Below are 13,505 nucleotides of genomic sequence, written 5' to 3'. Positions count from 1 at the left end.
TATAGTGTATTTGTTGATGATCAGGGTTTCTGGAGGCTATTACAATGTTAGACCAGACTTTGTGCCAATCAAATGTTGGGTCCAGATCTGGGCAGTCAGCTCATAGAGTGTCTAATTCCAGGGGCCTGTGAGCATGCTGAGAGATAAACAGATAAAGTCTAGAAACTAGGCCACTTGTGCCTCTGGTGCAATGTACAATTTTATGAAGTGGATGTGATGGAAGAGGACTTTGCCATGGCAAATGTTTCATGACTCATGAAGTGAGGTAAAATAGTAATTTGTGAAGGAGGGCTTTATAAATAAACAGACACAAATAGTGATCTCTCGTTACAAAGAAAAAGGGCCACCCAACTTTTAAAAATAAAGTATAATAATAATAATAATAATAATAATAACAAATAAATAAATTTAAAAAAAAACAGGACACAGTGATAAGTACAGTAACTATCCCCAGTAATAAATCTAAGCAAAGAATGATAAACGACATCTAGGGGTCGCAGAGTGGTACAAGCAGCATACCAATAAATTAAATCCCCATAATCACGGACAGAAAAAAGGTAGATTCACAGTATTTTAACTCCCATTACAATTAACATCTCACGTAGTTATCACCATAACGGATGCAAGTTCCTATTCTCCGTTTTTAAGCTCTGCGCCTCTGAGACTGATTCAACTCAGTTGTTCTGCACAGTGGACGCCATGTAAAAAATGTCCTCCTATCTGATTGGACAAAATCCCATCAACGCTGCAGCCAATGAGTGAATAGATTGTTGCTATAAGAAAGACCCGCATCTGCAATTCTAGTTATTCTTCAGTTTTCTTAGGAGTGGAAAAATGAGCGGTAGGGGGAAGACCGGTGGAAAAGCGAGAGCGAAAGCTAAAACCCGTTCATCCAGAGCTGGACTCCAGTTTCCGGTAGGTCGAGTTCACCGATTGCTTCGTAAAGGAAACTATGCAGAGCGTGTCGGTGCCGGTGCTCCAGTTTATCTTGCTGCAGTGCTCGAGTATCTGACTGCTGAGATCCTGGAATTGGCTGGTAATGCTGCCAGAGACAATAAGAAAACCCGCATCATTCCCAGACATCTGCAGTTGGCGGTGCGTAACGACGAAGAGTTGAACAAGCTCCTCGGAGGTGTCACTATCGCTCAGGGTGGAGTGCTGCCCAACATCCAAGCTGTGTTACTCCCGAAAAAGACCGAGAAAGCAGTGAAAGCCAAGTAAACACGGCATTACTCTCTCAATCATTCACCCAAAGGCTCTTTTAAGAGCCACCCACACCTGTATAAGGCGCAAAACTACTATTTTGAACCAAATAAATTAAACTGGTTGGTCAGAAGTGCTTTATTAAATTTTATTGGACATAACATTGTGTGTGATTCTAACGGGTTAACCCATTCTAGTGTGTCACGCCTCCAATTGTGAATAGTGGTGATGACTTGCTTACTGTAAGCGACACTGGACAAAATAATTCAGGGCGGTAAAACTAAACGTTATACATATTTGGATTTTTTAAAAAGACTTTAGTACAGCAACGCTGCCATTTGAGCCAATAAAACTTCCCGACAGTTCGCTGAGTGCCATGCAGTGCCATAGTTTGAGCATGCTTGTCTACTCGCCACAATATGTTCGTTGCAGTTCCAAGCACAATGTTTCCTAGATTTTCGCGAGATGTCATTTAAGTAAATGACATCTCATAAAAAAACACGTTTTCAACGTACAAAAATGCCAAGTTACTCAAAAGTATTGATATCAAAATGACGCCAAGTTACGGTACTACAAACAATATAGGCTATCTTGCCTCACCGAAATTTAATAACATGTATTCCAAAGCAATGCTACCCAATATTTCCTCAATTCTTTCAAGTCACTTGGCCCTGTGTGTATATAAGCGTGCAGTACATGGACAGGCCAAACCTATGTGTGGATGGCTTTCTCACAGTCATGATTGATTGAATAGGCATCTATATGTCCAATTTGTATTGGTATGTATGTATTTTGGTGTTCAGCCTTTCTGTTGCGTGAATGATTGTATGTTTCTTGGTATAAATGTCTGTTCGTAAATGTGAATGTAACATGCTGCGAGGGAATGTCCCCATGGGGATAAATAAGTTCTCTATGTATGTATGTACAATATGTATTTTACATGTATTTATTGTACGTTGCAAATATACAATCACTTGTACATTTAGTCAAATTCAGTTCAGAAGCAAGTATAAACATATGTTTTCTGGAGAAATATGCTTCCTGTAGTGACTGACCAGCAGTTTTCTACATGAATTTCAATGTGTTCCATGAGGCAATACGAAATATTTGACACTTTGATCTGACACAACGTTTGCATGACATTGTAATATGGTAAGATTACAAAACACAGGGCCAAGTGACTTGAAAGAATTGAGGAAATATTGGGTAGCATTGCTTTGGAATACATGTTATTAAATTTCGGTGAGGCAAGATAGCCTATATTGTTTGTAGTACCGTAACTTGGCGTCATTTTGATATCAATACTTTTGAGTAACTTGGCATTTTTGTACGTTGAAAACGTGTTTTTTTATGAGATATCATTTCTTTTTGCAAAGCGTTTTATTACGAGAGTGAGAAATGCGAAGTGACCCTGTAAGAAACGGTTGTGGATTATGGCTATCATTGTGTGAATTTGTACAGTCTGATGAACGTGTACGTTTAGCAGTTTCGGTTTGCTATATATGTAAAACAGTGGCTGTGACAAATAGTGCGGTGGCGTAATTGTAAACGCATCAGAAAAGGTGAAATATGGCCAGTGTAGCTATGTAGGCTACTCACGGATTTGACAGGCATCCAACGAGCCTTGATTGACAAAAGAATCAGCAAGCCCGTAGAATTAGAGCTGCCTAGGTCGCAACTTGTGTACCCTTCTGTCCTGCTCCGTTGTCTGTTATTTCGTGAAGATGCACTTTTAGTGTTTGTAAGGTTTATAAGGCATTTTGATAGGCTTATCTGCAGGTAGGAATCCTCTTTGCTGTTTTGTTAAGGTAGAACCGGAAAAGTTGATAGTGGAGAATAGGAGCAGACGCAAATGTCCCAGCAGGCTTTGCATATGAGAAAATAACAAGTGTGAGATAAATTAGGCGAAATGATGAAATTGCGTAGTTGAAACAATATGTTTTTAGCAGAATGGGCATGTAGGTGAAGGTTGACATGATCACAGACTATAGTGCGAAGTAAATGAAGTGACCATGAGCGAGCTTAGTTTCCTTATCAAACGGTATATAACAGTCTGTATTTAACATTAGTTGGTTAAGTGGAGGGTTAAATAACATGTGCAATCTATTGCACGAATGTGTTTTTCTCATGTTCAGTGCTAGTAGTTATACTTATGAGTGAATCATGATTTTAAATGTAATGTTTTAAAGCGGAGTTGCAGAACGTACATACGTAGTAATTGTTTGTAGCCTATGTGGCTAGATAGAGAACAGGGCGAGGTAACATGAATGTAGAAACGTGGCGTTTGCTGATAAGAAGGTTTTGTACGGTAGCCAAGTGAAGAAATATAGTTAGTAGAAATGGCACAGCGGTGAACTGGTGTAACTTTTTAATAAAAGGAATACATTTGCGTCATGAAATGCATATGGATGGCCGTGAGTGAGTTTTGGTAAAGCAAATATAAGCGTAAGAAAACGTTAGTGTAAAAGAGGAAATGATCTGCCTGAGGGCGAGTCGGGATTCAATCCTTCAACCGGAGGTTTACCAGTCTGTGACTTCGTTAGTGCAGCACCATGTCATAGCTATGCAATGCGTGACATATCATTAGCAAACCTGCCGGTGGTTTTAAAGAAGAACACAGGCCAGTAAGCACAGAAGAGCTCCCGTTGAATCCATATGGATTAGCAATATTGTAGCCGGTTAATAACTGAACGTACAGACGGTAAGTCATAATGCATATGGCTTAGCAATATTGTAGCCGGTTAATAACTGAACGGTGAACGGCGGGTAGATATGGTGCAAAAGCAATTATTGATAAGTAGTAGACAATTATTAGTGAGGGTCGAAGCAGGTTAAAGAAACGTGTTCCTAGCTGGGCTTGAACCTACAACCCTGTGTTCCCAAGACTGTAACCTTGCCCACTAGGCCACAGGTGGACTAGCTGTTCAGATTGCGGAGTTGCAAAACACATACGTAGTAATTGTTTGTAGCCTATGTGGCTAGATAGAGAACAGGGCGAGTTAACATGAATGTAGAAACGTGGCGTTTGCTGATAAGAAGGTTTTGTACGGTAGCCAAGTGAAGAAATATAGTTAGTAGAAATGGCACAGCGGTGAACTTGTGTAACTTTTTAATAAAAGGAATACATTTGCCGTCATGAAATGCATATGGGTGGCCGTGAGTGAGTTTTGGTAAAGAAAATATAACCGTAAGAAAACGTTAGTGTAAAAGAGGAAATGATCTGCCTGAGGGCGAGTCGGGATTCAAGCCTTCAACCGGAGGTTTACCAGTCTGTGACTTCGTTAGTGCAGCACCATGCCATAGCTATGCAATGCGTGACATATCATTAGCAAACCTGCCGGTGGTTTTAAAGAAGAACACAGGCCAGTAAGCACAGAAGAGCTCCCGTTGAATCCATATGGCTTAGCAATATTGTAGCCGGTTAATAACTGAACGGTGAACGGCGGGTAGATATGGTGCAAAAGCAATAATTGATAAGTAGTAGACAATAATTAGTGAGGGTCAAAGAAACACGTTCCTAGCTGGGCTTGAACCCACAACTCCGTGTTCTCAAGACTGTAACCTTGCCCACTAGGCCACAGGCAGACTAACTGTTTAAACTGGAAATGTTTCAGAGTAAAAAGGTATGGGTATTTTGCGTGTGTATGCGCGTTTTTGATTGGGTCGTGTAGGTGAATATTTGGCTGGTGTCAGTGAAATGTCCAATGGGGAGACATGTTGTTAGTGGGATAGGCGGCAGGAAAAATAAGAATGAGAAGAAGAAGAAGAAGAAGAAGAAGAAGAAGAAGAAGAAAGAGAAGAAGAAGAAGAAGGAGAAAACGCAAAATCCCCTTTGTTTGGAGCTTTATTGTGTGGACATGTGAAGTTGTTTATGAATTCTGTTTGTTGAAATGGGGTCAGAATGTACAGAATTGAATGTTTTTAAGGGCTGAGTGTCTGTGGCTGTTGTGGTTATTTCTGTGGGGAACCCTGAAAAGTGCCAAACTCTCGGTGCTGTATAGGTATGGGGCATGCCCCCGCCAAGGCGTAACTTGGCGGGATGGCATACCTGCCATCCCAATTTTGTGTCCCACACATTGTCTGAAATAACTTTATTATCCACAATTATGCAGAGTGGGTTACAAGTTATTTTACAATATAAAACGAGGAGAGGTGCTGCTCAAGTGAACTAATTCAGCTGGCTCCTTATTTATGAAAGTGTGGATGCTAAACTTAACCCTTTGCTAGATAATTAATTCATAACTTTGCTTTCAGTGAACATCGTTTTTCTGTTGTACATATAAAGCCTTGTATAGAATAAACGTGTATGATTAATCCACTATGTGACGTGACAAATTTTAAAAGGTGAAAGTTTTTTCATTAAATAAAAAAATGTTAGTCTCGCTTTAGCAATGTTGCAGTACGAGGGGTGTGGTGGACTAAAATTCAAAGCGGTAAGAGAAAAGTTTAAATTTTTGGCGGTAGTGGAAGCAGAAGACGTGATCCAATAAAATCAGGGAACGAAGGCAGGATCAGGACCAATGAGAATTCGTAATAGCCTATCCAATAAGCTTCTCTCTGGCATGCTTTATATACGCATAGTGGCACCGTAAGTTCGTGTATTTAGTAAAGAAGTATTTGAATAAGACGGAATGGCTCGAACCAAGCAGACCGCGCGTAAGTCTACCGGTGGCAAAGCCCCCAGGAAGCAGCTCGCCACTAAAGCAGCGCGGAAGAGCGCGCCTGCGACTGGCGGAGTGAAGAAGCCTCACCGTTACAGGCCTGGCACTGTAGCTCTGCGAGAAATCCGCCGCTATCAGAAGTCTACTGAGCTGTTGATCCGCAAGTTGCCTTTTCAGCGCCTTGTGAGGGAGATTGCTCAGGATTTCAAGACCGATCTGCGCTTCCAAAGCTCAGCTGTAATGGCTTTACAGGAGGCTAGCGAGGCTTATCTGGTTGGTCTGTTCGAGGACACCAATTTGTGTGCCATTCATGCCAAGAGAGTGACCATCATGCCGAAGGATATCCAGCTGGCTCGACGCATCCGTGGAGAGCGCGCTTAAATGGTTTGCATGCCCATAATTCAAACAAAGGCTCTTTTAAGAGCCACTTCATTGCTTGTCAGAGCAGCAAATTTCTCCGTGTTCTGTGTGCGCGCATGTGATTTCTAAGTTTACAGATGCCTTGTGATATTTAATGCTTACTGTTCATTCATGGAACCCCATAGACTCCTAAATTTGTGAATATTTCAATGCGGTAAGTTTTGTATCATTTTATTTTCTATAATGTGCAATAATTTGTGCATTACATTCAGGCACGTTACATTTCGAAAAAGCAAATCCCTAGTATGAAATAGGTCCTGCTGATTTCCCTTCCCCCTCCCCCCTCCTCCCCCTCATTTCAGTGAGCAGCCAAGTGAATCAAGTTCTGCAACATTTTCTGTTCCACTTCAACAAATGAGTCGACCCTGACTGCTGCACTGGTACATCAATCAACTTAAATCGAGTTCATTGGTGAAACAAACTAACTGCTGCCAATTTAGACCCGTACACTTGCGAACCTGTTGTACTGCAACTTCAGATACTGTCTCCAGCATTGCTGTTTTTGTTCTGTCGCGTGCTTTAACTTCGTGTAGCAAAATGCTTTTTAGCCTTTAGATTGCTATCTCATCGTTCTGAAGTCCAGAATCAGAAAGCAAACCAATAAAAATATCAACCGGTTTGACACCATGAAATAAATCTTACTCAGAGGTAAATGTTCAAGCTCATACAAAGCTAGCTAATTAAAGCTGCACCACTGTCTTTAGCTGTCTAGTTAATTTGCTTGGCTGTCAGCAGCTAGCAGGGGTGAAATGCAATATTTAAGTTACTGAACTTAATGCTTCGATAAATATTCTATTATGCCAGGAAAAATCTCAACGGATATAGTCAAAGGCTGTCATCCATTTCCCATTTGAGTGAAAATAATATCTAGAAAGTCATTTTAGGCCATAAATGGTCCACAAGGTCAACGAACCAAGAGAATTAATGTAGATCTGAATAAATAGTATTTTATAACTCTTTTTTTACATAGACACCTTCAAAAAGATCTTACAGAAAAACAGGAAAATTTGGCAAACAGTGTGAACCCAGAAATCAAGCAATTCAGGTAAATAAATAAATAAATAAAACTTCCACTTCTACTGCCACTGTATTTGCACTTCTGTTACTTTTTTGTAATTCCGATTCTTGGAAAACAAAGTTCCTAGAGGTACGTTTTTAGATTATGCCTGTACTCAAAAGGGATCATGAATAGCAACCATTTTATTTTGGGTATGTCATTTTCGGGCTTGTGTTGAAAAATATGGGGCGATACAGAAGGAGTTAACTGTTGCATATGTAGTGGTATAAGTGTAACATGGAAATGCCCCAGGGTGTTATGCTATGGCAGCATATCTAAAAGATTTGAAGGAAAGGGGTGTACACAACGATGAGAGAGAATACACAATCACTCTCATCGTTGTGTAGACCCCCTTTCTTCAAATTACCCAGTCACAATGGTAGCTAGATAAAATACTGGATTTTTATTTTTAGTCTTTTCTGCAAGTGGCAAGCTGGCCAATGCATGTTTAAGTCAGATTAGTTTTAGACAGCATTCACTCTAGGAATTGTTGCAGGGGTTTAACTGCCGAACATTTGACCAAATGTGTAGACTGGCGAACAGACTACAATTCTTGCTCTTCTGTTAAAGCAAGAATTTTTAGTCCATTAAAGTCAAATATAAAACGTAAAATAACGTGTCATGTGAAGTAACACCTACAAAGGCAACTTTTTGGAAACAATAGAGGGGCATTTACTAACACCAGTGGCACAAGTAACACCTTTGGTTGCCACCTTTGGTTGCCATTTTACAATAAAATGATTTTGTTACAAATAAGTAGCAAAACAGCTATGACCACAAGCATTCACAATGCAACTAGGTTGTTCATGTCACTGATAATACCAGTAAAACCAGACTAGGCAGCAACACCAGTGGAATTATTGTTAAAATGGAGGGTTTTCTAAAAAGCTCAATGTAATTACATGTTTCTAAAATACTGACAGATTGCCAGCAGCAGAGAAAACAACATGTCAGACAAAAATAGAAAATTACGATGTTTTATTTAGAAAAAGTATTTTTTTATTTCTGTCCTTCTTAATTAAAAGCTTGTAGGAGCAAGCAGGTACAATTAACAACCAACAAAACAATAGGCCAATTCACTTGTGGCACCTCTTCGATCCCCAGGTTACTAAGAGGGAAAGGCTCTAACGGTGCAATAATATCAGGCTTATGCTGCAGAAGGCCCGCCAGCTCAGTCACAATCTGTAATGTGGAAAATACAAACATCAGGCCTGTGTGCTGTAATAGGGACCATTGGTATTGTGCAACATACACAAACGTTAGGCCTGTGGGCTGTAATAGGGACCATTGGTATTGTGCAACATACACAAACGTTAGGCCTGTGGGCTGTAATAGGGACCATTGGTATTGTGCAACATATGCAAACATGAGGACTGTGGGCTGTGTAAGAGATACCAAGGGTGACTGGACTTTAGCAGAGCATGACCATAAGGAAAAGTGCTATGATGCTTACATGGGAGGACGCAATTAAACAATAATTACAAAATGACCAAAACAGTGACAGAACCGATGCACGGTTGTAGACAGCGGGAACACTGTTTTTGTTAAGACTGAAAACAGGCACAAAACCACAGGGGCGCCATCAGTGTGAACCAGCACGGTGAGAACAAAGACCTGTGTGTCTGTGGCGTGTCTATAAATGACACCTATACCTGTACCTGTTCCACCCAAATCTATGGTCTCTCTGGGAACACTAATGGTGAATAAGGTTCCTACCTGGTCACATTATTAATTGCACAGTCGATAAAACAAAACCTGCATATCATAGGTAAACATTATAGTGGCGTCTGTGAGGAATGTCAACAGTAGTATGTAGAACATGTGTTAGGCTATTGAGTAAATATGAATTGAGAATTTGGATTAAAGGATCTGACGCTGGAAGGAATACTGGCGTATACAAGTAGCGGATGAGTTCATATAACCTACTTGTTTTACTCCTTGAATTAATGTTATCGTACTTACATAATATCGTTCCTGACAGTCAAAAAACAGTCATTAGTTCATGACAGTAAAAAAAAAGGAGATTGCGTGAATGCACTATGAAGGATGGCAATCGCAATTAAACTTAAAAGAAGACATAGCAGATATTAATTTTGCCAACACGTCAGATTTTAACACGTCAAAAATGAATATTGTATCACGTCAAAATGTATCGCATCAAAATCTGTCGTGTTGACACGTTCATTATATTCGTCTAAAGACGTGCAGTATTTTCCTATTTACACCTGTTAACAAATTGGGATGGCAGGTATACCATCCAGCCAAGTTACGCCTTGGCGGGGCATGCCCCATACCGATACAGCACCAAGAGTTTGTCAAAAATAACCCCCACGAAACGTATTTTAAAAGATGTTTTGGCACTGTTGGCGTTCCACTATGCTCGAAGATGTTTTTTTTTCTCATGCGACTTGTTCTTTCAGCAGCAGGGCCGCATATACTCGGAGGGATGGGAGAGCTGGAGGCGGGCTTTAGCAAGAGCCGCCTTTTCGTTCATACGTGGCTTCAATCAGGTCGTCTTTGCGCACATATATTTATCTTGTTTCGAAAGCTAAAAACTGCGTACTTACTTTCTATTGAAAACAAAAAAAATGTCAGGTCGAGGGAAAGGTGGAAAAGGACTTGGTAAGGGAGGTGCCAAGCGTCATCGCAAAGTTCTCCGTGATAACATCCAAGGGATAACTAAGCCAGCGATCCGTCGTTTGGCTCGCCGTGGAGGAGTCAAGCGTATATCTGGCCTTATCTACGAGGAGACTCGCGGAGTGCTGAAGGTGTTTTTGGAGAACGTTATCCGCGATGCCGTCACCTACACCGAGCATGCCAAGAGAAAGACCGTCACCGCTATGGATGTAGTTTATGCTCTGAAGCGTCAGGGTCGCACTCTGTACGGCTTTGGTGGATAAATCTTCCTCTTCATTTCTTTGCTGAATTACCCAAAAGCTCTTTTTAGAGCTACCCACATTCCCTATACGAAGCAGAATTTCCTAGTTTCTTTTGGCGTCCATTTGGTTCATGATAACGCATTTATGAGTGCCATAAAGACAGCGCGCCTACTGCTGTAATATTGTGTAAGGTGAACTTGTACGAGCCGTGTACATATGTAGGCGGTCCCCTAGCAGTTGTGGTTATATTACATTCCCGGCATTCAGCAGATGCTCTTAATTTTTTATTTGTTGAATGTACTGGTTTGACTTCAGAAATGAAACTCCCACAGACATTTGTTAGTTTACCATTTGAGTGCAATTAGAACCCGAACCTCTCACCCGCCCAGAGACGAACGTGGTACCAGTTGGCTAAAGGTGAAATCGCCCTTATTACGTAGTTATTTAGAAAATGAGGGTTGCGTCGCCAGTGTTTGTCGGTGTAACCTGCTACAATGCCTTCGCTTTACTGCAGTTGTGTGCTTATTTAGGGAACTAGCAGAGTTACACCAATGCACCGTCGATGCCAGTTGCAGCAATAATCGCTCTCCTGTACTGGTCGGCGTACTAGTAACGCCTATTGAAGTAATACGCAAGGCAATACGAAATCGAGCAGACTGAAATAAAATGGCTAATTCTAGGCGAAGTTGCGATAAATGTTGTATACTGAAAGGTACTTGGTACCCTTCGTGGTGTTTTTAGAATTCCCCTTTGGGATTATTTGTATCGCCTCAGTTTCGATGGCACAAGCAGTTGCTCAAATGTTCACGTTTTTAAGTAAACGTTTTTTAAAGCAAATTATTGCTCAAAGGGAGAGTGCAATGGACTTTAGAACATTAGTAACTGCAATGAAAGTACATTGAGAATTTCTTTAACAAGAGTAAGAAAGTTAAGACACATCGGTTAAGAAAATGGTGGGGAGGGGGTCTTTTGTTCTGAAGAAAGACAGACGTTATGTTTTTTTTGCCGACCCGCCGTATTGAACCAATAGATTTTGAACATAAAATCGTGGACCAACAGCCTCCAATGAGAATCGGTCTGACGTCACCGGCAAAAGGGGAATGTAAATTTGCATTCATCCCCGGTCAGACGCTTTAATTACGAGACACAATTGCGTTCTCTCCACTCCAACGTGCAAAATGCCTGAAGTTGCAAAACCTGCGCCCAAGAAGGGCTCTAAGAAAGCCGTGACCAAGACTGCTGCGAAAGGCGGAAAGAAGCGCAGAAAGAGTAGGAAGGAGAGCTACGCTATCTACGTGTACAAGGTGTTGAAGCAAGTTCATCCTGACACCGGCATCTCTTCCAAAGCAATGGGCATCATGAACTCATTTGTCAACGACATTTTCGAGCGTATCGCCGGCGAGTCCTCCCGTTTGGCTCACTACAACAAGCGGTCCACCATCACTTCAAGGGAGATCCAGACTGCAGTGCGTCTTCTGCTGCCCGGAGAGCTGGCCAAACACGCAGTGTCTGAGGGAACAAAGGCTGTTACAAAGTACACCAGCTCCAAGTAAACTAGCATAAGAATTTCACCCAAAGGCTCTTTTAAGAGCCACCCACATTGCAAACAAAAGGCAGAATTTCATTAACCGTTGGTAAGTGGAGTAGATTCGTTACTCAACGACTTACTAACAAAAAGCATAAATACACATTTATATATATTTTTTTTGAAAACGTTAAATTAATCAATGGAGCCAAGTTCCAACGCATAGCTGCACATGCACGGCCTTTGTTGTGAAAAAATCAGCGCGTAACCGATGAGTAATTGATTCATCCATTACTTGTACCCATCCCCAATCTGAACCTGTGATAACTAGGGGCTCAGGGTCATCTCAGAGACTGGGTGGTGTGCAAACTATACTTCTGCCTTTGGCTTGCTGGTCTAATCCATTCAACTGATGTGCAGCAGATCTAGGTTCAAACCTACAGTAAAACCATTTCTTTGAGAGGTAATATTAACATACCTGCTCAACAGACAAGCAATGACTTTTCAAAATGTACTGAATTGCGGTTACACTACAGTAACAGAAGCAGCCACCCACATTGCGCAACCCTTAAAAACATTAAATTCTGTACATTCTGACCCCATTTCAACAGACAGATTTCATGAACAACTTCACTTATTATTATTTCTTCTTCTTCTTCTTCTTCTTCTTCTTCTTCTTCTTCTTCTTCTTCTTCTTCTTCTTCTTCTTCTTCTTCTTCTTCTTCTTCTTCTTCTTCTTCTTCTTCTTCTTCTTCTTCTTCTTCTTCTTCTTCTTCTTCTTCTTCTTCTTCTTCTTCTTCTTCTTCTTCTTCTTCTTCTTCTTCTTCTTCTTCTTCTTCTTCTTTCTTCTTCTTCTTCTTCTTCTTCTTCTTCTTCTTCTTCTTCTTCTTCTTCTTCTTCTTCTTCTTCTTCTTCTTTCTTCTTCTTCTTCTTCTTCTTCTTCTTCTTCTTCTTCTTCTTCTTCTTCTTCTTCTTCTTCTTCTTTCTTCTTCTTCTTCTTCTTCTTCTTCTTCTTCTTCTTCTTCTTCTTCTTCTTCTTCTTCTTCTTCTTCTTCTTCTTCTTCTTCTTCTTCTTCTTCTTCTTCTTCTTCTTCTTCTTCTTCTTCTTCTTCTTCTTCTTCTTCTTCTTCTTCTTCTTCTTCTTCTTCTTCTTCTTCTTCTTCTTTCTTCTTCTTCTTCTTCTTCTTCTTCTTCTTCTTCTTCTTCTTCTTCTTCTTCTTCTTCTTCTTCTTCTTCTTCTTCTTCTTCTTCTTCTTCTTCTTCTTCTTCTTTCTTCTTCTTCTTCTTCTTCTTCTTCTTCTTCTTCTTCTTCTTCTTCTTCTTCTTCTTCTTCTTCTTCTTCTTCTTCTTCTCTTCTTCTTCTTCTTCTTCTTTCTTCTTCTTCTTCCCGCCAAGCCCACTAGCAACATGTCTCCCCATTGGACATTTTACCAACACCAGCCAAATCTTCACCTACACGACCCAATCAAAAACGCGCAAAATACCCATACCTTTTTACTCTGAAACATTTCTAGTTTAAACAGCTAGTCTGCCTGTGGCGTAGTGGGCAAGTTCCCAGTCTTGTGAATGTGGGGTTGTAGGTTCAAGCCCAGCTAGGAACACATTTCTTCATTGTCTGCTACTTCTCAATTATTGCTTTTGCACCATATCTACCTGCCATTCACCGAACGTATGCACTGCATTATGACATACCGTCTGCACGTTCAGTTATTAACCGGCTACAATATTGCAAAGCCATATGGATTCAACGGGAGCTCTTC

At 40.7% G+C, this 13,505-nt stretch overlaps 4 protein-coding genes across 4 annotated transcripts; all 4 read left to right on the top strand.

The window, feature by feature from the left end:
• Nucleotides 1-795: 795 nt before the first annotated feature.
• Nucleotides 796-1,272, top strand: LOC135247106 (histone H2A). Its single transcript, XM_064320363.1, has one exon. It carries the CDS (start codon nucleotides 835-837, stop codon nucleotides 1,219-1,221), a length of 387 nt encoding a protein of 128 aa, XP_064176433.1. The 5' UTR covers nucleotides 796-834; the 3' UTR covers nucleotides 1,222-1,272.
• Nucleotides 1,273-5,822: 4,550 nt separating this feature from the next.
• Nucleotides 5,823-6,287, top strand: LOC135247105 (histone H3). The gene has a single exon (XM_064320362.1). It carries the CDS (start codon nucleotides 5,835-5,837, stop codon nucleotides 6,243-6,245), a length of 411 nt encoding a protein of 136 aa, XP_064176432.1. The 5' UTR covers nucleotides 5,823-5,834; the 3' UTR covers nucleotides 6,246-6,287.
• Nucleotides 6,288-9,892: 3,605 nt separating this feature from the next.
• Nucleotides 9,893-10,295, top strand: LOC135247103 (histone H4). The gene has a single exon (XM_064320361.1). The coding sequence runs from the start codon at nucleotides 9,930-9,932 to the stop codon at nucleotides 10,239-10,241; it is 312 nt and encodes a 103-aa protein (XP_064176431.1). The 5' UTR covers nucleotides 9,893-9,929; the 3' UTR covers nucleotides 10,242-10,295.
• Nucleotides 10,296-10,428: 133 nt separating this feature from the next.
• LOC135247102 (histone H2B-like) lies at nucleotides 10,429-11,820 on the top strand. The gene has a single exon (XM_064320360.1). The coding sequence runs from the start codon at nucleotides 11,399-11,401 to the stop codon at nucleotides 11,771-11,773; it is 375 nt and encodes a 124-aa protein (XP_064176430.1). The 5' UTR covers nucleotides 10,429-11,398; the 3' UTR covers nucleotides 11,774-11,820.
• The last annotated feature ends 1,685 nt before the right edge of the window (nucleotides 11,821-13,505 follow it).

This window comes from Anguilla rostrata, unplaced genomic scaffold, assembly GCF_018555375.3.
Source record: "Anguilla rostrata isolate EN2019 unplaced genomic scaffold, ASM1855537v3 scaf1067, whole genome shotgun sequence".
Classification (NCBI taxonomy): Eukaryota; Metazoa; Chordata; class Actinopteri; order Anguilliformes; family Anguillidae; genus Anguilla; species Anguilla rostrata.
The sequence above is the reverse complement of the archived record's forward strand: the minus strand, read 5'-3'. Positions and strand labels throughout refer to the sequence as shown.

What these genes read in the sequence shown, in the direction of transcription:
- LOC135247102 (XM_064320360.1), top strand. Translation starts at nt 11,399, where the DNA reads ATGCCTGAAGTTGCAAAACCTGCGCCCAAGAAGGGCTCTAAGAAAGCC.
- LOC135247103 (XM_064320361.1), top strand. Translation starts at nt 9,930, where the DNA reads ATGTCAGGTCGAGGGAAAGGTGGAAAAGGACTTGGTAAGGGAGGTGCC.
- LOC135247105 (XM_064320362.1), top strand. Translation starts at nt 5,835, where the DNA reads ATGGCTCGAACCAAGCAGACCGCGCGTAAGTCTACCGGTGGCAAAGCC.
- LOC135247106 (XM_064320363.1), top strand. Translation starts at nt 835, where the DNA reads ATGAGCGGTAGGGGGAAGACCGGTGGAAAAGCGAGAGCGAAAGCTAAA.